The 27804-nt window shown below is 44.2% G+C and overlaps 2 protein-coding genes across 4 annotated transcripts in view; both read left to right on the forward strand.

Moving 5' to 3' along the window:
- Positions 1-1115: 1115 nt before the first annotated feature.
- On the forward strand, positions 1116-23568 carry CPA2 (carboxypeptidase A2). 2 transcript variants are annotated; one of them, XM_003261329.3, is made up of 11 exons: positions 1116-1199; positions 3346-3427; positions 4086-4220; positions 5106-5201; positions 7480-7581; positions 9562-9660; positions 11035-11145; positions 12231-12321; positions 13867-14066; positions 16491-16575; positions 23334-23568. In XM_003261329.3, the coding sequence occupies exons 1-11, from the start codon at positions 1129-1131 to the stop codon at positions 23519-23521; spliced, it is 1260 nt and encodes a 419-aa protein (XP_003261377.1). In that variant the 5' UTR covers positions 1116-1128; the 3' UTR covers positions 23522-23568. The 2 variants fall into 2 exon arrangements, with proteins under 2 accessions (XP_003261377.1, XP_030681493.1); XM_030825633.1 differs by lacking the exon at positions 7480-7581 and having other exon boundaries at positions 1141-1199; positions 23334-23521.
- A 3340-nt stretch (positions 23569-26908) lies between these two features.
- The window catches only part of CPA4 (carboxypeptidase A4), a 32580-nt gene continuing 31684 nt past the window's right edge, over positions 26909-27804 (forward strand). The window contains exon 1 of one of the 2 annotated variants that reach the window (XM_030825495.1): positions 26909-27023. In XM_030825495.1, coding sequence (XP_030681355.1) covers positions 26956-27023 — 68 coding nt within the window. In that variant the 5' untranslated portion in view covers positions 26909-26955. The remainder of the gene's footprint in view (positions 27024-27804) is intronic. The other variant, XM_030825496.1, reaches the window with a different exon arrangement.

Raw genomic sequence — 27804 nt, forward strand, 5'->3', positions numbered from 1 at the left:
ACTGTGTATACACCTTTCCCCTTAAAGCAGATATTTGAGAATGCAAACCCAGAGATTTAAAGTGTGTGCTGATAAATTTGACACACAAAGGACAGACGAAAATTTCCTTGCTGCTTGTTGTGGTTGAGGCTTTCTAGGCTTAATATAACGTGTATGAACAACTAAAATTAAATAAACTATGGTTTCTAAAAATAAGCAGTTATATTTTCTTCTTAAGCAATGAAGAACAAGTCAGATTAATGTAGATCTATGTTTATGAACAAGAGAAGATCACCTTTGTTTAAAGAACAGTATACGCGATATGGTCTAATCTTTGTTTAAGAAAAAAACTCGAAAGCAGAGAAAGAAATTTGGAAAGATATATGCCAAATGGTTTTCTTTGGATGGAAGAATTATTGATGATTAAAGAAAACACTTTCTTTTAATTCATACTTTTAATAACAAGCAACTTCATTGCTGCTTGTTATAGGAAATGTCATCAGAAAGACATTTTCATTTTGGGAAAAAGCACAGAAAGAGGGATATCAATTTGGTGTAAATGCAGATGGATCACTTTCAAGACAGTGCAAAATTGGATATTAAAAGGCCTTCTGTTTTGTTTTAATATAGAGTGAGGATTGGAATGGGCCACATCTACAGGGACACTCAGCAGATGTGGACTGAGTGATTGCAGTGTTTCAAGGTAAACATTATAAAAATAAACAAATGAGCAAACTAATGGAATGTGATAGACAGGATGCCTGAGTAATTACTATAAATGCTCTGGCCTTTTTTTTTTTTTGTCAGAGACCCAGAAAAGACTTTAACCTCTAGGTCTATTAATCTGGCTTCTATCACAGGGTAGCTAGTGGCATTTTATGTTCTCAATCATAACTATATTGCCCTTGGTATGCTCTAGCAATTTTGTTCTCTTTCCATCAAAGTTTGTTATCCTAGGAATGGAACATGTACAGATTGGTGATATCACACAGGTGGATGTCTACAACCTTGAGAATTTCACATGCAGGTGGGAATTTTCCCATGTGGGAATTCACATGAGTTCTCAGAGGGCCAGCAGATCACCCTCAGCTGCCATCCCTATAAATAAAGTTCAGGAAGGACTCTGAATTCTGGACTCCAGGAAAATCCATGGCCATGAGGTTGATCCTGTTTTTTGGTGCCCTTTTTGGGCATATCTACTGTCTAGAAACATTTGTGGGGTAAGTTATGCTTTCTGGTGCTTCTTTGAATTTTACTTACCTGATTGATGGAGCCTTTGATTGTTACAGAGTAAATGGGTATAAGTGTTCAGTGTTTTCAGAGAAGTTCTCTTAGATGTGGGGATAAGTCAATAGTGGGAAAAATAGGAGTGGATGATCAAAAAGGAGATGAATGACATTTAAAGGAAAAGACAAAAGTGAAAACTGAACACACATAACCCTATTTCTCTCTGTCCTCACTCATTTTTCCCTCCAGTGATCAGACTACAGGGATGATAGACATCAGGGAAAATACAGCTGTGTGGCCATTTGTTTCAGGCAACTCAGCGGGTGTCAACACTACTCTCCCACCTCCTCCTGCTCTTCTGGGCTTTACCATCCACATTAGCCCTTGTGCCCTGACCCCCGATCTTTAGATTCAGCATCTAGGCGGTGGAACCTCATGAAGTGGAAAGGCCAGGGCTATAGATTTCAGCTCAACTCCTCCTCTCCTGGCTTTGGAGGACTCATCTTTGCTCCAAAGTACTTTGCTTCATGATTCTATGAAGGGTTTTAGGCAGCATTTTTTGAAGAGTGGTCCAGGGAACTAAGAAAGCAGTCAAATAAGTTTGGTCCCAAAAAGCCACTGGTCAAATAACTGTGGGAATCAGAAGATTAAACAAACTATAGGATTTCTAGGAGGCTTGGCTAAATCAGTGTGCATTATAAATCTATAAGAGGGGATCTAGGTTGCAGCATGTACTGTTTTTTTTTTAATCAAACTACCCACTGCCCCCAGCTTGCTCACTCTTTCTTTCTCTCTCTTTCTTTCTTTCTTTCTTTCTTGCTTTCTTGCTTTCTTGCTTTCTTGCTTTCTTCTTTCTTTCTTTCTTCTTTATTCTTTCTCTCTCTTTCTTTCTTTCTTTCTTTCTTTCTTTCTTTCTTTCTTTCTTGCTTTCTTCTTTCTTTCTTTCTTCTTTCTTCTTTCTCTCTCTCTTCCCTTCCTTCCTTCCTTCCTTCCTTCTTTCTTTTCTTTTCTTTTCTTTTCTTTTCTTTTCTTTTCTTTTCTTTTCTTTTCTTTCACTGAGTAACTCAAAGAACTACTATTCTTTAGAACACACACCGGGGAATATGACCCTATTGTATTACTTTTCTCAGTGCCTTCCCATTATAAAGGAGGACTCCTGGGAGTCCATGCATTAACCAAAACTAATGAGACTTCGATGGAAGAATTTTCAGACCATTTGTGACAGATGAGCCTCGAAGAGCTCACGTTCCATCACTTCTCTATTCCACTGGATTTTGTAGGAAATTGCATGGGGCTTGGTTTCAGAAGATCCATATTCTGGTCCCTGTACACGGCTCATTGTATTGATTCCTTCCCCACTGCACAGACAGTTGGGGCAGTGGCTTAGGAAGTCTGCCTACTTGGAGAAATGCTAGAAGGGGAAGCTCTGTCACCAAGGGAACTCTTCCTAAACAGATGTGCTTGATTGTTTTGAGATTTCTCTTTCGTGTTCATCCTTCATTCCCTATTAAGGGTGTGTGTGTGTGTGTGTGTGTGTGTGTGTGTGTTTGTAAAGAGAGGCACGGCACATAATTTGTCAGGGTCCCAACTATCTCTGGCCATGCCCCATGTTTGGGCCACATGAATGGGGTCTGGGGATAGAACCTTGATACATTTTCAGTTGACAAAAACAAAGAACAAACAAAACCCCCAAAACCATTAAAAACAAAACCTTAGGTCTACCCACGTATGAATTGTTTCCTCTTACAAGCACCAAATTATTCCACTTTTTAAAAACTTACTTCTTAACAACAGGAACAGGCAAGTATTAAAAGCTATAACACTCCACCAGCAGCAGGTGTTATTTGACTCATTAGCTAAGGGAAAGGTAACTTTAATGGCAGGCTTCCTGCTAGGAGCAGGTACACCTATTCATTATTATTTAGATAACATTTCCTGGGAAGAAATAACGCCATTCTATCACCTTCTCATTCTGGCAGTGTGGGTTTAGTATACTATTTATTAGTTTCTGGATTGTCACAGAGATTATTGACTGTTGCATTAATCTGTTATACGCAGAGACTAACAGGCGCAGAAAGCAACAGGAAACAGTGTCCAGGTTTTGCTTTTAAGGTCATATTTGTGGTTAATTTTCTTTAGAGACCAAGTTCTTGAGATTGTACCAAGCAATGAAGAACAAATTAAAAATCTGCTACAATTGGACGCTCAAGAACATCTCCAGGTATTTGATCTAGTGGGAGTTGCTGTTCCCAGAATGAATACAGTTAAACATGATTGAGATCTATTTTCGACTGTATTCTGAGTCCCATGACATAGCGTGAAATGCTAACTCATGCAGCTGGGTTTCTGGAAACCTGGGCTCTAGTCCCAACTACAGGACATTGGGCAAGTCACCTACCTTCCCTGTGTCTCATTTTCTCACTCAGAGTAATGGCGATAAATATGCCGTTCTTCTATCTCTCGGGTTTATTGTAAGAACGAAAAGATATATCAAATGTGAAAGTTACTTTCAAAAATTAAACACCTTTAGTGCATATTTCCCTTGTAAAATAATTTATAGCATTTATATCCCATTATTAAATGAATTGGATCACTAGAATACCAGCTTAAAAAAACTGCCATCGTTTTAATAATCTTTTCCTTCTGCCAGTTTTAATATCTAGCCATAGGGGCAGGGGAAACAATATAATGGATTTGCTGACACGTGGATATTTAAAAGGCCTTGTTGCAGTATCATAGTGATTCCACAATGATTCCAAAACTTGTGGGATCAAGATAAAATGGACGCAAGTTGATTTCTAGAAATCTATCAGTGCTGAACTGTCCATTCCCCAGAACAGCCCATTCATTTCCTTGGCTTGGACTTTTATCCCTTTCAGCTTGATTTTTGGAAATCACCCACCACCCCAGGGGAGACAGTCCACGTCCGAGTTCCCTTCGTCAGCGTCCAAGCAGTCAAAGCGTTCTTGGAGTCCCAGGGAATTGCCTATTCCATCATGATTGAAGATGTGCAGGTAATTATGCCATGGACTCGCCTTCCTGCAGCTTGCTGGGCCACATGAACGTCAGTTCAGTTCTATTTTCTTTTATGCTTGAGTACTCTCTGCAGGGAAGGGACCTGTGGGTGCCACTAGGACCTTCCAGCAGTCTGGGCTTCCCTTGCAAGGTGGGTAGGAGGGCACTGTCTCTCTCTCTTTTGCATTTGGCACATGCAGAATATGGTAACAAAGAATTTAAGGGAAAGGGCAAAAGACAGGCTGCAGCATGAAATATAAAGTGCAAACCAAAGGGTGTTAGGCAGAAGAAGGAGGAGAAGGTGTTTCACTCTGTCGCCCAGGCTGGAGTGCAGTGGCACGATCTGGGCTCACTGCAACCTCTGCCTCCCAGGCTCAAGCGATTCTCCAGCCTCGGCCTCTCCAGTAGCTGGGACTACAGGCATGCACCATCACGCCCAGCTAATTTTTGTATGTTTAGTAGAGACAGGGTTTCACCATGTTACCCAGGCTGATCTCAAACTCCTGGCCTCAAGTGATCTGCCCGCCTCAGCCTCCCAAAGTGCTGGGATTACAGGCATGAGCCACCGCATCTGGCCTGATTTAGTTCTTGTTTAGAGGTTAACTCTTAACTGAGGCCCTGAGCTCTCAGAAAGGTAGGATGAGCCATAAGACTGTGCCTGCAAACCTACCCCGGCACACCTGCAGCATCTGGCTGGTAGGAAGTCCCATGAATGCTCCATCCCCTTTCACAGTGGGGCCAGAATAAGGGAAAGTAACAACCTCAAAGCCTACAGGACAAGAAGAGGAAAGCTTGGTACTGGGGACCCGAGTGTTACCCCTTCCTTCACAATTACAGACTGAAATGCATTGCTGTAAACCAATCAGAGAATTGTTTTATCTTAGGTCCTGTTGGACAAAGAGAATGAAGAAATGCTTTTTAATAGGAGAAGAGAACGGAGTGGTAACTTCAATTTTGGGGCCTACCATACCCTGGAAGAGGTAGGTATTTCAAAATGAACATCACGGAGACGGGCCATTCTCTCCTCTAAGGACAAAGCTCATACTTCCACGTGGTGATTTAATGGCCTAGAAATTATTCTGTTATTTTCTAACTTCTCCAAGTTTCCTTAGGATTTCACAACCAGGACCAGTGTCACTGGCTTCACACCTACTCCTGCTTCATGTAGGACCTGAAGTCCACTTGCCCATCTCAACAGCCACCCACTGTGGAGTGTCTAAAGGGTACCCACAAGCAGCCCCCTCAGGCTGGTACTTTTGCCCTCAGCCCCCTTGCTGACTTCTGACCTGTGCTGCCCACAAAGCCAGGGAAGCCATCATGGCTGCCACTGACGATGCAATCGGGGCACAGAGCCAGGTGAGAGCTGTGTTTTCGGGCTGCCACTGATGATGGAATCAGGGACCACCTTGATGCTTCTGATTTCCATCCAAGTGTTACTGGTGGAGAGTGTCTGGGTTCTTGGTGTCTTGAACAAATAATTGGACAAAACGCACAAACAAAACAAGGAAGGAATGAAGCAACAAAAGCAGATATTTATTGAAAACAAAATTACACTCCATAGGTCGGGAGCAGCCCGAGCATAGAGGCCCGAGAGCCCATTACAGAATTTTCTGGGATTTAAATACCCTTTAGAGGTTTCCCATTGGTTACTTGGTGTACACCCTACGTAAATGAAGTAGTAGCCTGCGATCAGTCTGATTGGTTGCAGAAAGTGGCCAGTCAGAGGCTGAAGGGAAGTTACAAAGTTATACTCCTATGCAAATGAAGACTTGGCTTGCAACCAATCTGACTTGTTGCGGGAGGGGACTTTCAATTTTTCATCTACCATGCCAAAAAGTGGGGGTTGGTGCAAAGGGAGTAGCCCCTGGTCCTTTTGTTACTTGGGCATGGAAAGTTGGGGTTTTCTTTTTGATTTAGTTCTAGGGAGTCAGCCTGAATTGGCCGTAGGTTCCCTGCCTCCAGACCCTATTCTTCTGTCTCACAGGGATGCCCTCTCTAAGACCTCATGGCCCCAAAGCCTCATGGAGTCTCTGCTGTCTTTCCTGGGCTTTGTTGTTTCTGTGGAGACTATCCCCTTCCTGCATCTGCTACTCCATGCTGCTGTGGGGATCCTGGGCAGTGCTGCATTTACTTCTGTGGCACAGAGCTCTTCTCCAGGCCCACGGGAATCTATCTGCACTGACTTAAGAGTCGAGGGATGGAAAGGGGCTGCAGGGGATGGTGGTTGTAGGGCTAAGGGGTGGCATGGGGAGTAGGAAAGAGCCAGAGAAGAGGTATCTGGTAGGCACCAAGTCTCCAAGTTGGCAGTTTTTAAATGCAAAAAGCTTTAAACATTTTTTTCTCCTAATTTATTTGATGGGAAAACCTGATTTGACCTAAACTCATTTGGGAGCAAAATCTGACCTGAACTGCCTCACTGCTCATTTGTTTCACTGACAGAAATAATATTAATGTGCTTGAATATGGAGCAATGTCCCATGCGTAATACATAATATATACTTCCTATTACCTTTCTAAAATTCTCCCCTGAAAAAAATATCTTATTTGAAATATATATGGCCTCAAGGGTTTCAGATAGGGGACTGTGGACCAGCACAGAGAATAAGAAAGAAAAGGAAGTGAAGCAAACAAGACGCCCTCCCTCTCTCCCAGACAAACTGATGTCTGTCTCCTACGGAGTGCAAATACTAGCAACAGCTGGAGGGATTGACTTCCTCCCGCTAGCTCTCCAAACGCGCCCGGACACGTCTCAATCCCAGCAATGGACACAGATTGGGCTCTCCAGATGCATAAAATTTCAATCGCCTTGAAAATAGGAGCTGGAGTAGCCGGTGGCGTTAGTGCGTCTGCAGCAGAAACCCCATTGTCCCTGGGCCTGATTTAGCCGGGAGACATTTTGTAGAGATCGCCTCTACATCCATTTTGGGGTTGAGGGGGCACTACCATTTGTATTCCTCTGCTAGCAAGGGCGAGAAACCCCACCTCAGGGCTGGGGTCGCCAAAAGCCATAAGTACCTCAGGGAAGTGTGCCATTTTGCTTTGCACAAAACTGCAAAGAGCCGGCTGGGCTGCAGCCCCTGCAGACGCTGATGGACTCAGCAGCACTCAGCTGGATCCAAACCCTCCAATCCTACAGCTCGGGCCGCGCAGCCCGCTCCGCTGTGTCCCAAGGGAATGGGGAAAATCACCAGGGGATCAGATCTCATGCAACAGATGGTTCACTCGCAAATGTCTATTTATTCACTTGAAACATTTCAGATTTCCCAAGAAATGGATAACCTCGTGGCTGAGCACCCTGGTCTAGTGAGCAAAGTGAATATTGGCTCTTCTTTTGAGAACCGGCCTATGAACGTGCTCAAGGTACACGGTGCAGGGACGGTTCTTCCTCTCGATGTTTCTAGAATCTCCCTCCTCCCAGGCTAGCCGGCAGTCCCAGCCTGTGCTACAGAGCGGCTCCTTTTTATTACTTTTTTTTTTCTTTTCCTCCTAACCGGTCCTTGCTGGTTTTGAGTATCCACTCCCCCACCTCCGCCCCCTTCTTTTTCTTTCTCTGTTCCTGAGCAAGCTGACGCAGGTCTGCAGGAGTGAATTAATGCTCGCGTCCTGAGAGATGAGCTCCCGGGGAACCGGGGCAAATGGGCCAATAGGAGCCGAGGAAGGGGGAGGTGCGGGCCGGGGGAGGTTGGGGGCTGGGGGCTGTAATTCATCAAGCTGGGAGTTCTCTGCCTCCCCTCCCTTTCTCTTTTTTTTCTTTCCTCTTTAAACACACACACATACACACACACGCGCGCGCGCGCACACACACGCACACCAGTTAAAAAAGAAAAAGCACTAATTGCCTAAGCTGCATTTTTTCTTTTTCTTTTTTCTTTTTTGTTTTTTAAAGAAGAGTTCTGGTCGTATGCAGAAGGATGATGGACAACTAAACCCTAAACCGCAAAGACAAATGCCCTGAACGAAGATCTTTTGAAAAACGATATAGATGAAAAAAGGTTAGGGTTTTACGCCATCTCGTAACTTCTGACAGTCTTTGTGCACATAATTTCAAGCTTTGCACTTTGTCCTCAAAAACAGCGAAAATTATTTCCCCAGATTTCCTAGAAAGAGTTTGTTAAGAGAAAAAAAAAATCAAAAAGAGGCAATGTCACAACTCCTCGCTAAATTTGGAAACGTTTTGGCTGGGAACCAACTGACTAACTGGGACAGATGGATTTCTCCAGAACGTTTTTCCCAAAGCAGGCCTGAGAGGAGTGATTTGCCTACTTTATACCACTAGGATACATTTGCTGATGTTTACCTCCCTTCTTTCTTTTTATTTCCTCTACCCGCACCCCCCCGCCCCGGCCCGCCCCGCGCCGAGTTGGGTCAGAAAACCCCAGATTCTCTTCCACCTTGGTCTTCCCTGGCCTTCCCTTTTCCGGGGTGGTTCGGCGGTGGAGGATGTTGTGTTTTTGGAAGTTGCCTGCTTTTTACATTTGAGCTCTTTAGAGGAAAAGGCACAAAACACTTTTAACTAAAACTCCTAGAACCCATGAACTGTAATTTTTAGCAAGGATTTGCATTTCTCATTTACCTTATCTGCTGTGTTTAGAATGCTGCACAGAGATAGAAGTTGATGGTGCAAAAATAATCTTTTCCTCCCCATTTACTGATCCAATTGGCAAAGCCACTGTTTCAAATAAAACTAAGTCACTTAGATCATAAAATTTAAACTCTGGAAAGTACCTCCAGAGGCTTGCTATCCTGTTTTTATGAAGGTCTCAAAAGGTTATCACAAGCATTTTTATAAAAAAACACTATTAGTGCATACATTTGGAAAACAGAGAAAAGAAAAAAGAAAAAAAATCCTCATAATTCTAATTCCACAACTATGGGATAATAGCTATTAACAATCTGTTGTATATTTTTCTACTTTTTTCTCTCTTTTCTTTTTCCTTTTCTCTCTTCCTCCTTCTCCTTTTCCTTTTTTCTCATATGTATGTGTGTGTGTAAATGAACTAGTTTCTTTAAAAATAAAAATGAAATCCTGTAATTCATTTTTTTCCGATTTTCAGCATATGAAGATATTTTCATGTCATCATCTACAATGATTTTTTACAAACTTCAGAGGAGAATTGTCTATGCTCCTCAGTCTGCATTTACACTTGCATTCGAAGAAAGGGACAAAAGAAAATTCTCCTTAAATGAGAGTTAGTCGACATCATCACTGTCTGTATTTCCTTCTCTGTCAATCACATCAAGAACAGAGAGAGGGACAGAGAAGGATGGTCTAGGGTAGAAAGGAGGCAACCAGGTGCCATGGTGGTGGAGCCGTTCACATTGCCACACTTGCTTTTGCAGTTCAGCGCCGGAGGAGACAAGCCAGCTATCTGGCTGGATGCTGGGATCCATGCTCGAGAGTGGGTTACACAAGCTACGGCACTTTGGACAGCAAATAAGGTCATTTTGCCTAACATTCCTTGCTTATTTTGCCTTTCTGGGATCAGTCCCACCAAAATCCGTGACAGTCCCAGTGGTCCTGATGGCTGGCGCTCTCAGCCAAAACCCTTCTCTTGTCACACGGGCTGGCAGTCAACCCATCCAGACTTTTTTGGTACTGCCCCATCCAGCACCCCAGGCTCCTACCCTTGGGCAGGCCACTGTGCGCTGTGTTAAAAGACACCACGATGTGATGATTGCTGTTGAGTGAGAGAGGGGGAAAAAAAGACTCAGTAAGCTAAAGAGATTGAACAGGTGGCCAGGGAGACCCTTGGGAGCCAGATTTCAGCTTAAGAACTGACTAGAGAAAAATCACTTTGCTGCCTGGAACCCTGAGGGCTGAGGTGTGATATGCTAGAAATTTATAAAATCATGAAAGGGGGTCACCTGGAAAATACAAACAGGTATAAGAAGAGTTAACCCACAGATCCAAAGTAGAGTTGGCTAAGGGTGTTTGGGTTGTTCTGAAAATTTCCCAAATTTGATTTTGAAGGTAGGGTGTAGTAAGATCTTTCTTTCACAAGTTTGTTGGCATTAGAGTCAGGACATGGGGCTGGGTATGACCTAGTTTGGTATTTCTTAAGTAATTCAAAAATGACATGCTATAAATCAGAATGTTAATTCGTGAGCAGAGGAAATCAATCCACATCAGATCATTCAAGCATGTGCAACCACGTGCATACCGACTGATACATTTTTCCCTTCAATTAAAATGCGGTTACCTTTAGGGTATTATGAAATGGATATTTAACAGTTGAATAATAATGTCTTAGGATGGCTGAGCACAGGAAATGAATAAATTTTAATCCAGCAGAAACTTCAACTCAACTGCAGTTAATGGCAAGTAAAAATGTAATTCCCCAAATGGAATTTAACTGGTTCTCTGTGTCTTTAGCAATGTCTCTGCATATTTAAGTAATCTGCTGTTGGTTGTGAGTTCTTTTGGAAAGTTATCCCATGTAGGGATTAAGGAATATCAAAATTTCTTTGGTGCATAGGTCCACATAAGTCACATATATCGCTGCTCACTATTGCAAAATGTCTCACTGGGATGAATAGGAAGAATGTTACTGCTTGTGAAAGAGAGTAGATATATGATATCTGATTTTTACTCAATAGAAGTAAATTATTCTGATTAGAAATAAAAGTATAGACGCTAGCATATTCAACACATTAACATTGCAGGAGACCGGACTGCTGGATGCCTAGAAGACTTTCCTTGATCAATAGTGATCCCTGGTTCACATCTGGAAAAAACACACTACCTTATTATTCTGTCCTGTGTTCCCGACAAAAGTGGTGTGTGGGGTTGACATGTATCTTGTCTTTGCTCAGATTGCTTCTGATTATGGAAAGGACCCATCCATCACTTCCATTCTGGACACCCTGGATATCTTCCTCCTGCCAGTCACAAACCCTGATGGATACGTGTTCTCTCAAACCAAAGTAAGCCTGGATTTTGTTCCCTTCTTCAACAAGGACCTAAGGAGATGTGTAGGAACTTCAAAAGCAAAATAAAAGTACTTATTCTTTTCTTGATTTACTCAAAATGGAATGTCTAATTTCTCAGTAGTCGCCCGGAAATGAGGGATAGAGAAGTGGTTATAATCACTTCTTATTCCAACACATGATGTCTTTACATATTGCCTCAGCCAGGGCCCATTTCAGCTGTTAGGCTGGGCTATTAGAGCTCAGTGTTCACGGTGAGTCATCTAGGAGATTTGTTCCAATTATCTCTGCGTTATTTTGTGGTAGGATTGATAGAAAAGAGGAGGCGGATGTTACCTGCTGACAATTAGATTGCAGTAGGATTTAGGTGGGCAGTACAGTGCATCTAGCATTTTACTTAGAATCTGTGGGAGAAATCCTCCGTAATATCACTAAAAAGAGTTACGTAGTTTTTTTTTTTTCCCTTAAAATCTCATTACAATACACTATTGTAGCAACCATGACCCCACATATATTCAAAATGAATGACAGCTTCAAGTTTATTTTTAGAGCTAACTACGGTAGCATTTTCAAAGACATTTTCAAAGAAACTAATACTAATACTAGTACTCATCCCATGAGATACCGTATGAATCAAGGGTTCCATTGTCAAGACCAGGAAACACCGCCCACCATATCCGTTTCTTAGAGGTTTATAAAAAACAAGGCATTAACAATCCTTAGAAGTTCTGAAGTAAGTTTACCAAGTTAGCTCCATATTTTCCCCAAATAGTCTCACTGCAGAACCCTCTCTTCTGCTTTTGGTTCTTGCTGTTGGTCTTGGACAGAACTAGGGTTCCATGGCACGTGTTTGGCAGGCGTTCGTTTGAGGAGATGGGGGCGTATTCATGTCTCACTTTGGTGAGATGGCAGAGAAACTCCTAGCAGAACCTGTATGAGGACTGTCCAACACCTCCCCAAGCCAAGGGAAAGGAGTGTCCCAGAGAACTAGGGAAATTGACGGAATTCTAAAGGAACCTTCTGATCAGGCTGAATGACCCTCTTTCTTTTTTTCCATGTGCTTTTTGGGTGGGATCTGAAAGAATCGTATGTGGCGGAAGACCCGGTCCAAGGTATCTGGAAGCGTCTGTGTTGGTGTGGATCCTAACCGGAACTGGGATGCAGGTTTTGGAGGTGAGCGCAGGGACTTGCCCCCAGGGATGGTCAGCCCGTGGTCTGGCCCACAAGCTGGTTCAAATGGCCCTGCAGTGCATCAGCTGGCTAAGCCCATCCAGGATTTAAGCCATTTAAAAACCTCTTTGAAAAACACTTAACTAAATTCCCTTCACAGGAGCACAGTGCTGTCACAGAGCTCTGAGCAGCATTTAATGTATTTTGTCTCACATCTTGGTTTTCCCACAAGCTGTCGCCCGGTTAGCCTTCTGTGCAGCGGGAGCAAGACTTTGCGCAGTGACGGGAGGACTCGGAAAGCCCTGAGCCAGCCACTAGAGGGGGTTAGGATCTATTCCAAGGAGAAGCATTACATCATCTATGGATGCTTCGAGAAAGAAAACTAAAAAGAAGTACATACACACAGGATGAAGAAACTGACTTTCAAAACAGATTCAAATATAAAATGTGAGCTTGCTGCCCTGGCTTTGTGACAGCTCTTATGTTTTGGAGTTCCGTGTCAGGCTAGTTAGGGGCTCCTTTATGCCCTCAGCCACTGGTGAAAACCCCTTATGTTTCAGTAACCATAGAATTAAATTTTTTGTCCCTCACGAGGCTATGATAAGATTGAGGTCAGGAGCTGTGTCTTTTTCACTGTAGTATTCCTAACACCTAGCACAGTGTCTGCAACGCAGAAGGCAATCACTATGTATTTGTAAGACAAATTAATTAATTAGAGTTATGGAGCTAAGACAGGACATACTAGAGAACTGCCACAGGATATGGATGAGTGGCAACTTCATTCATTGCTTTTACAATTCTTCTTTTTTTTTTAGTGTAGGGGAAAAATAATTAAAGCACAATACTGAGCAATGGCCCACAGTTCAATGTCAATCCCCCCAATATTATTTTCATTAAATAATTTTAAAATAAGGTGACGTTTTGTCTGTATCACATGGGGACCCTAGGGAATCCTAACCCCTACTCATCCCCTGGAAGTTTCTCTAGCAGTGAGAGCCCTGGCCAGGCCTACCATGGACCCATTTCAGTGGTCTTGAGCTACTCTAGTTGCTGAGACAATCAAGGCCAAAGGTGGCCTTGTTGTCAAATGCAGTCATGATTTCCTCACTGCAGAAAGGGCGTCAGAGGTTCCTTGCATTTGTGGCTTTGTGCCTTGGAATTACAGATGCATAGAATCTTCTACACTTGGACTCTAAGGATTGGATGAGATCCCAGAAAATGAACTTGCTAAACTCCCACCCAATGCAGGAATTCCATCCATAATATTAAATCTAGCTTTTCTTCCAATAACTCCTACAGAGAGGAGATGATCTAATTAGATGGCTCTTTCTACTGTATAGCGGAACCATATTTTTTGAAGAAGAGATGTGTCCAGAATCACTTCAGTTAGGCTTTCTGACTATAACCTTTGGAAGAGACTTGATCTAACACAATAACAATCTTGCCCCGACTTCCAGAGGAGAAAATTAGTGATGCATGGTGACCTCCTCCCTACAGTGTCTTCTTAGAGTTCACTGTCCTCACTGGGCTACTTCTGCATCTCCCCAGGATCTGGAGCCAGCAGCAACCCTTGTTCTGATTCATACCATGGACCCAGTGCCAACTCTGAAGTTGAAGTGAAATCCATAGTGGACTTCATCAAGAGTCATGGAAAAGTCAAGGCCTTCATTACCCTCCACAGCTATTCCCAGCTGCTGATGTTCCCCTATGGGTACAAATGTACCAAGTTAGATGACTTTGATGAGCTGGTGAGTTTCTGAAACTTAATTTCAGCCAGGCAACAAACATCCATTGTGTGGTCAAGTAAGTTTCAGGCATAAAGTCATGCCCTAAAGTGGAGGTGTACCATTACAATGATGAATGAAACATAAGTTCAACCACCGAGAAGATTATGATGCAGCCAAAGGTTTGAAAGACTGGTTTTGAACTTTCCTAAATTAAGTTTCTTTGGGAAATAGAATTCATGAAGTTATTGTTACCTTAATCTAGATGAGCAGGAGCCTGGTTTGAGCATAAATTCCCAGAACATGCTTTTCTGTTGCATATGGGGGAAAAAACCCTTGGATTTGGATATGAGGCTCTTTGATTGTAGTCAAACGCTCTAAGCTGAGCAATTCTGCTTCTCAGCAACTTGTCTTATACTCTTCTGGGGCCTTTGGCTCTGTGATCTACCATGACGATGCACTGGTGTATGATGTTGGGGGTAAAACACTCACTTCCCTAACTTGATACCTTCTGTCACCCTTCTTGTTTCAGGAATAAGCCAACTGGCCCCAGCCTTAGATCAGATGGTGACATCTCAGGAGGCTGTTTACAATTGAGCAAGAGCTGTCCCCAGCTAAAAAGAATGTGCAAATATTTCCAATTTGGCTTTTAGGCTTGGTTTGTGAAACCCATATGTCAGAAATAAGCCCAGAGTTGGGACCGTTTTGTCAATTTACCTTCAAGTAGATTATTGTCAGCAGCCGCATGCAGAAATAGACTAGATTATTCCAATTCAAGTGTGCCTTTCATCTCATCAGTTAGATTTGAGCGCTGTGAGGTTTTGATGGTGAGTATTACCATTCAAGGTCATATCAGGGAAAAAGAATGTTCTAAAATGTTCTTTTTTTAGACCTAGATGACCTTAAATTATCTAAACCTGGTGCTCAAACCTCTAGCAGATAGTCAATCTAGGCTATGATTAGATGGCTTCCTGCCTCCAGGGGAGCCTATTCTGTGTTGGGGAAGGTTGACAGCGTTCTTCTTTATAGAGAGCAAAATCTCTGTATGGTTTTCACCCATCAGTCCTGGTTTATCATCTGGTTCTACTGAGCAAGTTTATTTCCCTTTGAGAGGTGAATCCACTAATTACTTGAAGACCACCAACCTGCTTCTCCTAGCTCTTACACCTTCTAAATAACCTCAGTTCCTTCAAGCATTCATATTATGGGCTCCAGTTCCTTTACTATTCTGGTCGCTGTTTTCTGAATATGCTTCTTCAAGGGTAGCGTCTTAATCTGTTTGCATTGCTGTAAAGAAATACCTAAGACTGGATAATTTATTAAGGAAAAAGTTTTATTTGGATTATGATTCTGCTGGCTGGAAGATTGGGCATCTGGTGAGAGCTTCAGGCTGCTTCCCACTCATGGAAGGCAAATGGGAGCTGGCGTGTGCAGAGATCACATGGTGAGGGAGGAAGCAAGAGAGAGAGTCGGGAGGTGCCGGACTCTCTTTAACAACCAGCTTTCGAGGGAACTATAGAGCAAGTACTCACTCCTAACTGTGAGGACTGCACCAAGCCATTCATGGGGGATCTATTCCCGTGATCCAAACACCTCCCATTAGGCCTCACCGCCAATCTTGGGGATCAGATTTCAACATGAGGCTTGAGGGGAATGCACATCCAAACTATAGCAGGTAGCTCCCAGAAGTGAATGTGAAATGTGTGTTGTGGGTTACCCAGCACAGGGCAGAGTGTGACCATAACTACCCTCAGCCAGACCGTGCACTTCTGCAAATTCAGTTGAGGATCACATTAGTTTTTTGGCAGTAGCCCTGTGATGTTGACTCATGTTGGGCTCATTGACAAGAGTAACCCCTAGGCTCTCCAAGGATTCTACCAAGCCAGGTTTCCCCCATCTGGTAATTGTACAGTTGTTCTCCTGGACCCAAGTTCAAGACCTTACATTTATCCCTGACAAGGACAGTAAAGCCTCAATCAGTCAAAATTGGAACCCTCAAATAATGGAAAATATTTTTCTGAGCTCTACTTCTTGGAAAAAGAGACAGCCATAGGGAAATAAGCCAATGTAGGGATCTAGTAAAAGAAAAGTCAACTTCTCACATATGTCCTGGGGTCAGTCCACATTCTCTTTAGACCCCTTAAATCTACCCTATTTCTAGCCACACCCCTGAACAAGAACTGGTGGCAAAATAACGAATCCTTGAGTGTTGCAAACACCAGGATGATCAAATAGACAATGAGGACCTTCATGTTGTATTTTCAAAGCCAGTAGAAGTGAACTTGTGCTTACTTCCCAGTGAAAATGTTTCAAATAAAAAGGGTATTGTGCCTTCACCTCAATTAACTAGACAGTCCAGTTAGAGCATTCTATGTTCTGCTGTTGGGCAACTGATCTCCCAAGAGACAAATGTTATCTGTCTACTTTTCTTTGGTTCTCTTACTCTAGAGTGAAGTGGCCCAAAAGGCTGCCCAATCACTGACAAGCCTGCATGGCACCAAGTACAAAGTGGGACCAATCTGCTCTGTCATCTGTAAGTATCCAATGTGCTGAAAGTTTTCATGAATGACCCACTAAGATGGCAGGCACCGCGTGAGTTTGAGCCAAAACTTTTAAATGCCTTTATTGAAAGGGATAGGTCTTCATGCATGGAACACAACCTTCCCCAATTTCCCTCAGCGAATCTAGTCTCCTCCATGAGATACTTACTGTGTGATGGCCGGAACAAAGAGCTCCCCAAGTATATGTTTTGTGCCTTCTCCTGTGCTTGTTCAGATCCTTACAGCTCACTCTCATTCTGTAGACGTTCTTTATCTAAAAATAAGCCTTTATCAAGACCTCTTTTTTTTTTTTTTTTGAGATGGAGTCTCGCTCTGTTGCCCAGGCTGAAATGTAGTGGCTTGATCTCAACTCACTGCAATCTCCACCTCCTGGGTTCAAGCACTTCTCCTGTCTCAGCCTCCCAAGTAGCTGGGACTACAGGTGTGTGCCACCATGCCCAGCTAATTTTTGTATTTTTAATAGAGACGGAGTTTCACTACATTGGTCAGGCTGGTCTCAAACTTCTGACCTCAGGTCATCTGCCCACCTCGGCCTCCCAAAGTGCTGGGATTACAGGCATGAGCCACTGTGCCTGGCCTAAGACCTGGCTCTTTTATTATCTTCCCTTTCCAGGCTAAGAGGGGCTCATGCCCTGAGAATTCCATGGACTGCGGGGGCAGAATGGGTGTGACTCTTGAAGAGGACCCAGGTGGTTCTGTGGATAGACTCTGTTGCAGCCATGTGTTGATGCAGAGTATGTGGAGATGAAAGAGGAGAAGTCAGGAATAGCGGCAGTGTGAGGAATAAGTCTGGGGAGCCTGCCATCAGACTTTCTAGGCCCTCCTCTTCCCCAGTTGATTGAGATAAAAACAAGAAACTACTACAATGCTTTGGGAAATCCGAGAGCACCCTTGTGCAGGTTCTGAATCCTTCAAAGGCATGGTCCCTTCCTTATGGACAAAGCTGGAAACTCAGGACCACACAGTTCCATGCCCAGGAGTTCCCTAGTGCTTCCATGCCCAAGGATCCTTTGGAAAGCAATGCCTTTAATAGGCACCCATTCTGTTTTTTTTTGTTTGTTTGTTTCTTTTTTTTTTTTTGGAGATGGAGTTTTGCTCTGTCACCCAGGTTGGAGTGCAGTAGCACCATCTCTGCTCACTGCAGTCTCCAACTCCCAGGTTCAAGGGATTCTTGTGCCCCAGCCTCTGGAGTAGCTGGGATTACAGACGCCGCCACCACACCCAGCTTATTTATTTATTTATTTATTTGTATTTTTAGTAGAGAGAGGGTTTCACCACATTGGCCAGGTTGGTCTCGAACTCTTGACCTCAAGTGATCTGTCCGCCTCTGCCTCCTAAAGTGCCGGGATTACAGACATGAGCCACCATGCCTGGCCACCCGTTCTAACAGACTTTTAAATTAAGCGTCTATTATACGTTAAGCATTATGCCCAGCACTGGAGACATAATGTGCCCACACAGAACTCTTTAATAGAAGAGATGAACAGGAAGGCAAAAGAACTTTTGTATGATGTGTGCAATAGTAGGTTATACATGGTACAGAAGTATTAGAAAGTCGGGGGATTTGATGGAAGCGGAGTCAGGAAAAACTTCATGTAGGAAGAGGGTAGGGTTGTAAAGACTGGTTGCCAGGTAGCTAGAGAAGGAGAAAAAGGATGGGGCATTCTCATAGCCAACAGCATATGCAAAGGCATAGAAGTATAAAATTGCACGACGGGTGCTGAGAGCTATAAGTAGGTTGAGATCGCTGAAATGAAAGAGGGAGAAAAGGGAGTTGGGGAAGTTCAGGGTTTTGTGTGCCATGGTAAGGAGTTAAGGTTTAACCCAGAGGATTCTAAAAGCCATTGGGGGGTTTTCAGCAGGACGGTGAGGGAATCGAGGCATTGTGTTTAGCTAAAACATAGCAGCAGTGCAGATGGAGTGATGAGGGACTGCAGTAGAGACATCCCATAGGAAGAGGAGGAGGAGTTCAGGTGAGAGACGATGACCCAAACTACAGCAGGACCAGTGACGATGGAAGGGATTTAGGAGGTAAAGCCAAGAAGCTTTGTCATTTATTGGATGGGGAGCGGTCCTCACTGAAAGTCATTGAGTGGTGCCACTCACTGAGGGAGAAGTCCAGGAAGGTGAAAGAGGGGTGAGGTTGCAAAGATAATGAGTTCAGCTGTGGACATATTGACGCTGAGCTCCTTGTAGTGTATTCAAATGGAGATGGTCTGTAGGTTTCGGACTACATGCCCTGGGATTCTGTGGAGAGAGAGATTTGGGAAGAGTTGGCATAGAGTGGGTGGTTGGACCAGTAGAGCAGGGGGAACATTTGGAGTGAGAGGAACCCTGGGCAAAGCTGGGAGCAAGGTGTTAGGCAGCAGAAGGGGTTAGCAGCAAGGGCTAGGCAGAAAGGCAGAGAACCCTGGATGTCAGAAACCAGGGGAGAAGTAATTATTAAAAAGGAGGCAGCAATCAACAATGGTGAAGGCCATGAAAAGTCAACTAAGATAAGGACAGGACATTTTCCATTGAATTTTCATCACTAGCTTATTGGTGACCTTAACCCAGAGCAGTTTCAGAAGAGTGGATAAGGGAAGGAGAGCAGAATGGAAGCCTTTTTTCTTTTTGAGATAAGGGATATATTTATTGACTGTGGGAAAGAACAGATAAAGAGGGAGAGGTGGAAGATACAGGAGAGAGAAGAAATGACCAGTGCAATGAGGTTCCAGAGCTGGGGACAGGAGGACGAGCAGAGGTGGGCAGAAGTTGTGGCTCAGGATGGAATGAGAGGAGCATGTCTTTGGATGTGTTGTGGGCATGGATATAGCCGCAGCCATAGGAGGGGTGATGGCGGGAATCACGGGAATGCACCCGTGCTACTCATGGTTTTCTTTTTTTGAGACAGAGTCTTGCTCTGTCACCCAGGCTGGAGTGCAGTGGCACAATCTTTGCTCACTGCCACCTCTGCCTTCTGGCTTCAAGAGATTCTCCTGCCTCAGATTCCCAAGTAGCTGAGATTACAGGTCTGTGTCACCATGCCAGGCTAATTTTTGTATTTTTAGTATAGACGGGGTTTTGCCATGTTGGCCAGGCTGGTATTGAACTCCTGGCCTCAAGCGATCCACCCACCTCGGCCTCCCAAAGTGCTGGGATTACCGGTATGTTCAGCTTTTTAAAATTAGCATCATTTCCTGTAAAGTTTTATGAATTTACATTCTAGTTTTTTGTTATTCCATGATGTTGCTATATCCCAGTTATTGAGTCTTTGGATTGTTTCATCTTTATGCTTAACAGTGCTACTATAAACATGTTTGTACCAACTCCTTTTTCTCTTAGATGATCTTTTTGGAATATATTCCTGCGGCAAGATTGTCAAGTTAAATGGAATGAACAGCTTCGGCGCTCATGTTGCTTTTTTTTTTTTTTTTTTTTTTTTTTTTAAGACGGAGTCTTGCTCTGTCGCCCCAGCTGGAGTGCAGTGGCGTGATCTTGGCTCACTGCAACCTCCGCCTCCTGGGTTCAAGCAGTTCTCCTGCCTCAGCCTCCTGAGTAGCTGGGATTATAGGCACGTGCCACCACGCCTGGCTGATTTTTGTATTTTTAGTAGAGGCAGGGTTTCACCATGTTGGTCAGGCTGGTCTCAAACTCCTGACCTCGTGATCTGCCCTCCTTGGCCTCCCAAAGTGCTGGGATTACAGGCATGAGACACCACACCCGGCCTCTTGTTACATATTTTTTAGGCGGTTCTCTGGGAAGACTGATCTGCTCACAGTTGCTGAGACTTTTAAACCATGTTCCACATGGGATTGTCCTCACTTTCATCAAGGATACCCCCAGGGAGAAGGGTCTTCTGAGTGGTGGCAGTGGGGACAGAGGATGGACCTAGCTTGAGACATGATGGCAGCTTAATACTGAGGAATTAGTACCTTTGCTTAGCAGCCTTTGAGTGGAGGCTGGAGTTCAGAGTGTCAGCCCAATAGCATTGTGTATCCCCGAGACCCCTACATAGGTCTCAGCCATTTTATTACAATGAATCTAGCTTTACATCCACCTTATCTGGAGGTATTTACTAGTAAGATAGACCTTGGAAGGCTGAGGTTTAGTATGTTTTCTTTGGTGAGGTCACAGAAATGGAAGAGATTTCCAACAAACAGATATTGGACAGGTATAGGATTTGCTGTATGATCTTGGAGCCCGACTGTGAATGGCTCACCAAGTTCTAGCTGCATCATTGTCCACAGCTGACTTTTATCCTGGCCTCGTTCCAGCTTGGACAAGCTCTACCTCTAAGGACTAGTTATAACTCAGCACCTGTTGCTTCCTGCCCCAGGTCAGTATGCAGCTCTGGGCAGAACACCCGCCTCACTTCACCCATGAGATGGCTGTATGGTTGTAGTGGGTGAGACATTTCCTGGGCAGCTTCCCATCTGGAAAGGGCTTTGAGGAGCTGTGCTACAGTAGGTGTTTGGTTCAGAAGTTGTTCTTTTTAAAAAAAAAATTTTTTTTTTTGAAACAGAGCCTTGCTCTGTCACCAGGCTGGAGTGCAATGGGGTGATCTTGGCTCACTGCAACTTCCACCTCCCAGGTTCAAGAAGTTCTCCTGCCTCAGCCCCCTGAGTAGCTGGGATTACAGGTGCGTGTCACCATGCCCGGCCAATTTTTATATTTTTAGTAGAGATGGGGTTTCACCATGTTGGCCAGGCTGGTCGTGAACTCCTAACCTCAGGTGATTCGCCCACCTTGGCCTCCCTAAGTGCTGGGATTACAGGAATGAGCCACCACACCTGGCCCAGAAGTTGTTCTTTGAATTATTTCTCAGAGAGGCATGGGGTGGGGGCGCAAAAAAACAAACAAACAAAAAAAGCCCCACAGAGCTTGGGTACAGAGCCCTGGGTTTGAGGTATAGCACTGCCACAACGGAACCAAGTAGCCATGGTCCAGTCCCTTATTCTCCCTTGGCTTCTTATATCTGTGAAATAGGTTGTTGAGAGGCTCAAAAGATATTATGTGGAATACAAGTGTTCCCTAATTCTAAAGCACTATATAAACGTTGATTGTTAGTTTCCTGGTGAATGCTCTCCCACAGATAACTCCAGTCCTTAATGTGACCTAACTTTTTTGATTGGATCCTGGTCATTTATTGACAATGATAGTTACAAACATAACTGACATTTATTGAATGCTTATTCTACATACATTATCCTAGCTCCTTCACTTAATATCCCTGTTTTTATTTTATTATTTTATTTATTTTTTTAGAGACAGGGTCTCACTCTGCTGCCCAGGCTGGAGTACAGTGACAGGATCATGGCTCACTGTAGCCTGGACCTCCTGGGCTCCAGCAGCCCTCCGGCCTCAGCCTCCTGAGTAGCTGGGACCACAGGCATGTGCCACCACACCTAGTTCATTTTTTAAAAAAATTTTTTTGTAGAGACAGGGTCTCGCTATGTTGCCTAGGCTGGTCTCAAAACTCCTGGGCTCAAGTGATCCGCCTGCCTTGGTCCCCAGAGTGTTGACAGAGAGCCACGACGCCTTGCCACTTAATCTCTTAATCTCAGTTTCCTCATCTGTAAAATGGGAATAATGCTAGTACCTACCTAGAGATTCATGAACCAGTTTAACACAGTGCCTAGCACATTGACACAGCCAATAGTGTCATCACAACCATGATGCCATTTAATTCTCTCCCCTCTGTGAAACAAGTAGTAATATCATCCCTATGTGACAGGTGAAGCATCTGGAAATAAATGACTTGCTTTAGGTCACCCAGGTAATGATTTATAGAGTTGGGATTCTATCTGAGGCCAGTATTCTGTCTACAGTGGACCTGTTAGTGTGATTGTCTGTGTCATGTAGCCACACCAAAAGGTATGAGTTGGTAATTTTGATCCAGAGAAGATTCAGTTCAAATCAGCAACCTTTTTGTATTTATTATTTACCAGGCATTAATTTCCAAGCTGCTCTGCTGGGCGAAGGCAAAGACAAAAATCATGGGAGTTGACAATATTAATTCACAATATTAACCTCTAGTCCTACTCTTTTCTGGTACAACCTCCCTGGTCTTTCCAGCCCCATTCTTAGGGACTAGGTGGCTTCCGCCATCTGTGCCTCAGCCAAGTCCTCCTGTGACCTCTAACTGCCCTTCCTGGGAGGGGCCACAGGGCTGGTCCATTGCTCAGCTTTTCTGAGTCATGACTGACTCGTAAGTTAATGCCATCTTCCTTCATCATCTGTCACATCAGCGGCCACACAGATCTCAGGTGCACATTACTGTGTTGGCTGAACCCACCACACAGAGGTGCCGGACATGCAATTTGATAGCAGAGCAGAGAGTGCTCCACCCTTAATGCTCAAAGTCCCCTGAGGGTAGGGACCGAATCTCTTACCGCATTTGTAATCCCTCCACTCCCACTAGAGAAAACTATGTCTGTGCCTTCTAAAGAAGGAAGTGGTGTGGCCTATCTAAGGTGGAGAAGAGCCACTTAGGATGGTGTGGGTAAAGCCGGAGGCTCCTAAGAGCACTGAAGGAAGGCTCAGTTCAGTGTCCGCTGAATAACACCTTTTGCTTTTCAAATTATTGTATTTTTTCATAAATGTGACCCTCTACTAAACTCTCCCCCCTCTTACAGTTCACACCTAAGGGCCTGGCTTACCTATGATAGTAGAATTTAATATAGAGGTTCCATTGCGTGAAGGCTAGTGGGAGTCGCGTAACCAAACTTTATTCTCATTTGCCCTTCAGACCAAGCCAGTGGAGGAAGCATTGACTGGTCCTATGATTATGGCATCAAGTACTCATTTGCCTTTGAACTGAGAGACACAGGGCGCTACGGTTTCCTCTTGCCAGCCCGTCAGATCCTGCCCACAGCTGAGGAGACCTGGCTTGGCTTGAAGGCAATCATGGAGCATGTGCGAGACCACCTCTATTAGGGCCCTGGGGAAGAAACGAGAGCCATTAAAATCTCTTTGGTTTGAAGCAAAGTTGGGTTGTGTTGTTTATTTTTCTAAGCCTGATCTGGCAGCACCATTTCTCCAGTTTCTGCTGCCCTCAAACATAGAAAGTCATGGCATTGTACCCCTTCGTCTTTTAAAAAATCCATCCTGAGGCCAGGCGTGGTGGCTCACACCTGAAATCCCAGCACTTTGGGAGGCTAAGGTGGAAGGACGGCTTGAGCCCAGGAGTTTGAGATCAGCCTGGGCAACATGGGGAGACCCCATCTCTAAAAAGAATAATATTAAAGAAAAAAATCCATCTGGAGCAGAGTGCTCCCAACATCATTTGACAGCTTTTTTTTTTTTTTCTTTTGAGACAGAGTCTCACTCTGTCACCCAGGCTGAAGTGCAATGGTGCGATCTCGGCTCACTGCAAACTCTGCCTCCCGGGTTCAAGCAATTCTCCTGCCTCAGCCTCTCGAGTAGCTGGGATTACAGGCGCCTGCCACCACGCCTGGCTAATTTTTGTAGTTTTAATAGAGACAGGGTTTCACCATGTTGGTGAGGCTGGTCTTGATCTCCTGACCTGAAGTGATCCGCCCGCCTCGGCCTCCCAAAGTGCTGGGATTACAGGCATGAGCCATGGTGCCTGGCCCCATTTGACAGTTTTTTATTGTGTTAAATTATACACAAAACTTACAATTTTGACCATATTTAAGTGTACAATTCAGTGGCATTAAGTACATTCACAACGTTATACAACCATCACCATCATCCATCTCCAGAACTTTCCTATCATCCCAAACTGAAACTCTTCCCCATTAAATCATAACTCCCCATTCCTCTTGCCCTTCAGCCCCTGGCAACTACTAGCTACTTTCTGTCTCTATGAATTAGCCTATTCTAGGTACTTCATGTAAGTGGAATTAAACAGTATTTGCCCTTTTGTGGCTGGCATTTTTTTTTTTTTTTACTTAGCATAATGTTTTCAAGGTTCATCCATGGTGTAGCATGTGTCAGCTCCTTCATCTTAAGAGTGTAGCATTTTAGGGCTAGCAATGGACTTTCAAGTTCATTTATTCAATAAATACTCATGAAGCAACTGCACTGTGCCAGGCCTCATGCCAGGTGCTATACCTGATTCCATTGTTGCCTTTGGTTCTTCCTTTCCTGGTGTGCTGCTTTATGAAAACTGGTGGGGCAGGGCATGGTGACTCAGGCCTGTGATCCCAGCACTTTGGGAGGCTGAGGTGGGAGGACCCCTCGGGGTCAGGAGTTTGAGATCAGCCTGAGCAACACAGTGAGACCCCATCTGTACAAAAACAAAACAAAACAAAACAAAAAGCCTGTCATGGTGGCAAACATCTTTAGTCTCAGCTACTTGGGAGGCTAAGTTGGGAGGATCACTTGAGCCCAAGAGTTTGAGACTTCAGTGAGCTATGATTGCACCACTGTACTCCAGCCTGGTCGACCGAGTGAAACCCTGTCTCAAAAAAACAAACACACAAACGGTGGGGACCCAAGCCAACGACATTCCTTTTTCCTGGTTGCCCTATGAAGCCTCGGTCTCAGGTTGCACACAGTTTCTCTTTAGATATTGACTCCCATTAGGGATTTAGGTTTTCTTCATGTGGATGATTTTCCCTGGGAGAAAAAGGTAAGAACTAAATTTCAGCTTGCCTGGAATTCTGGGTCCTTGATTCTTCCACTTCACATCTCTTACAGATTTGGGTCTCAGTTGTTCTTTTTGCTAACTTCAAAGCTGACATCGATCTCAGTGACACTGAGCCCACGCTTTGTGGTGGACAGGGTGGGTGTAGAATTCAGTTTAAGTGTCGAGAGGACAAAAGGACCCTGAGGGAGCAAGAGGAGATGATGGCCTCCAGCTCCACAGCTCCTAACAAAGGCTCTCTCTGGGACCACCCTTGGGATTCTGCACCCTCTTTTTGATTAGGTTCTTGAGCCCTGGCTAAGCCAGCCTGAGCAAAGATCCTGCGAAGTCATCCCTCCCACCTTGATATCTGATCAAGTTCCTCATCCCCACCTTTGATGTATAAGTCCTTGGCCTGCCTTTAGCAAGAATCCCCCTACCTTGATGTCTTCTCTTAGTAATCCCACTGATCCTCTCTGTTTTCTTTGCCGTATTCAGTGTTAAGCACAATGAGTCTTTCCTATTGAAATAGCCCTGGTCCTAATCATAATAATCTTGAATTAGGTCTTACATTTTAACACGTGTCAGGATAGTTTTCTGTAACTCTCTCAGCTATGACCCTTGGTTGTGTCCACTCCCTTTGTGTGGGTGTGGAAAGCATGTAGACCGTAGGGAGGGTGGGATGGGAAAGGCTGTGGGAACTGGGGCTCCCAGGACAGACTCAAAGGTCCCAGAGCCCCTGAAGACGTTATGGAGATCATGGGTGTCTTCCATTTATTCAGCTGTGACTTGGTGGAAAGGACACCAGACCCACAGTCTAGGAAGTATAAGAAAATCTTATTATTTATTTATTTATTTATTTGAGATGGAGTCTCTGTTGCCCAGGCCGGAGTGCAGTGGCGCGATCTCGGCTCACTGCAAGCTCCGCCTCCCAGGTTCACGCCATTCTCCTGAGTAGCTGGGACTACAGGCATCCGCCACCACGCCCGGCTAATTTTTTTGTATTTTTAGTAGAGACGGGGTTTCACTGTGTTAGCCAGGATGGTCTTGATCTCCTGACCTCGTGATCCGCCCACCTCGGCCTCCCAAAGTGCTGGGATTACAGGCATGAGCCACCGTGCCCCGCTGAAAATCTTATAATTGATAAAACCATTAAGCCTTCCCTATAGTTCAGACCCCAAGGAACACTGATAATTTATTCAGACTAAAACATCCTTTCTATATCATTTGCCTGATACATTTCTATTTTCTTAGTGGAGTCATAAGAATTAGGCTTCAGATACATAAAAGAGGCCACAAACCTCTTTCCCCATCCTGACCTGCCCGGGTGAAATTCTCTGGCAGGGCTTGTCAAGCATGTGGTCTTGAAGCCAGCTCAGTCTTGCTTTGATAGTCGTAACTTTTTTTTTTTATTATTCTAGAGGTAATTCTATGCCAGGTTTATAATCTGACCTCTCCTATCAGGATAAATTCCATCCAACACTGTGGAACTTTCTTATTCACTGAAAAAACACTATTTAAATGCCAAGTGATGAGCAATATGGTACACTTGGCACAGACTTTTTCAGCTCCTGGAGCAAGTTCCTGACCTTGTAAATCGAGAGGCTCAACCTTTATCACTTGAAAGGAATGGGAGAGGCATTGGTAGGGCCTGCCTGTCACAGTCAGAGTTGCAAGGGTGCTTGGGAATCACATTAGCATTTTTGAGGACTTGAGTCACTCTCAGACTCTTTATAAATACAGCTTGACTCAGCCACTGTATGACTGACTCCCCGGGGACATGAGGTGGATACTGTTCATTGGGGCCCTTATTGGGTCCAGCCTCTGTGGCCGAGAAAAATTTTTTGGGTAAGTTCCTTTTGGACTTCTTCTTATTTGGTTATTTCAGAAATATGGGAGCCAAATGGAACTGAAAATGAATGGCTGATAATAGCTCACATGGAGGAAGGAGACCTGGGCTCTTGTTCCAGCTTTGCCCCTGTGTCATCCTGGACAAGTCCACTCTCTTCTCTGAGACCCGATTTCATCTGTGAAATCAGGACTAGATGATCATTGCAGACGCTCCCCAGCTCCCTCATCTCCTGCCAGTTCTTTTTCTGCCTAGGTCTTATTTATAAGGTCAGTTCCAGGCATCTACTTTCTTATTTCTACCTTATTAATTACTAAGAGTTACTGGTTACTAAGAGCTACGTTATTAATTACTAAGAGTTACTGGTTACCAGAAATGGTTTGTTTCCAATTTCCGCCATGTGTAAAGGGAAACCCTGGGTCTCAAGCTTGTTGGTTTTACTTCTTTGTTAATGGCGAAGGCTTTGCAGAGCTGGTGACTTCTCTTGATCTGCAGTTCAATGCTCTACCCCTGAGATATACCCTCTTCTGAGCTGGTGCTTTCTTTTTTTTTTTTTTTTTTTTTTTTTGTTTCTGTTTTTTTTTTTTTTTTTTTTTTTTTATTATACTTTAGGGTTTTAGGGTACATGTGCACAATGTGCAGGTTTGTTACATATGTATCCATGTGCCTGTTGATTTCCTGCACCCATTAACTCGTCATTTAGCATTAGGTTATCTCCTAATGCTGTCCCTCCCCCCTCCCCCCACCCCACAACAGTCCCCCGAGTGTGATGTTCCCCTT

Source organism: Nomascus leucogenys, chromosome 13, assembly GCF_006542625.1.
Source record: "Nomascus leucogenys isolate Asia chromosome 13, Asia_NLE_v1, whole genome shotgun sequence".
Taxonomy (NCBI): Eukaryota; Metazoa; Chordata; class Mammalia; order Primates; family Hylobatidae; genus Nomascus; species Nomascus leucogenys.

What these genes read in the sequence shown, in the direction of transcription:
- CPA2 (XM_003261329.3), top strand. Translation starts at nt 1,129, where the DNA reads ATGGCCATGAGGTTGATCCTGTTTTTTGGTGCCCTTTTTGGGCATATC. An exon ending in TCATGATTGAAGATGTGCAG is followed by an intron (nt 4,221 to 5,105) that starts GTAATTATGCCA and finishes GTTTTATCTTAG; the next exon opens with GTCCTGTTGGACAAAGAGAA. An exon ending in CCTACCATACCCTGGAAGAG is followed by an intron (nt 5,202 to 7,479) that starts GTAGGTATTTCA and finishes GAAACATTTCAG; the next exon opens with ATTTCCCAAGAAATGGATAA.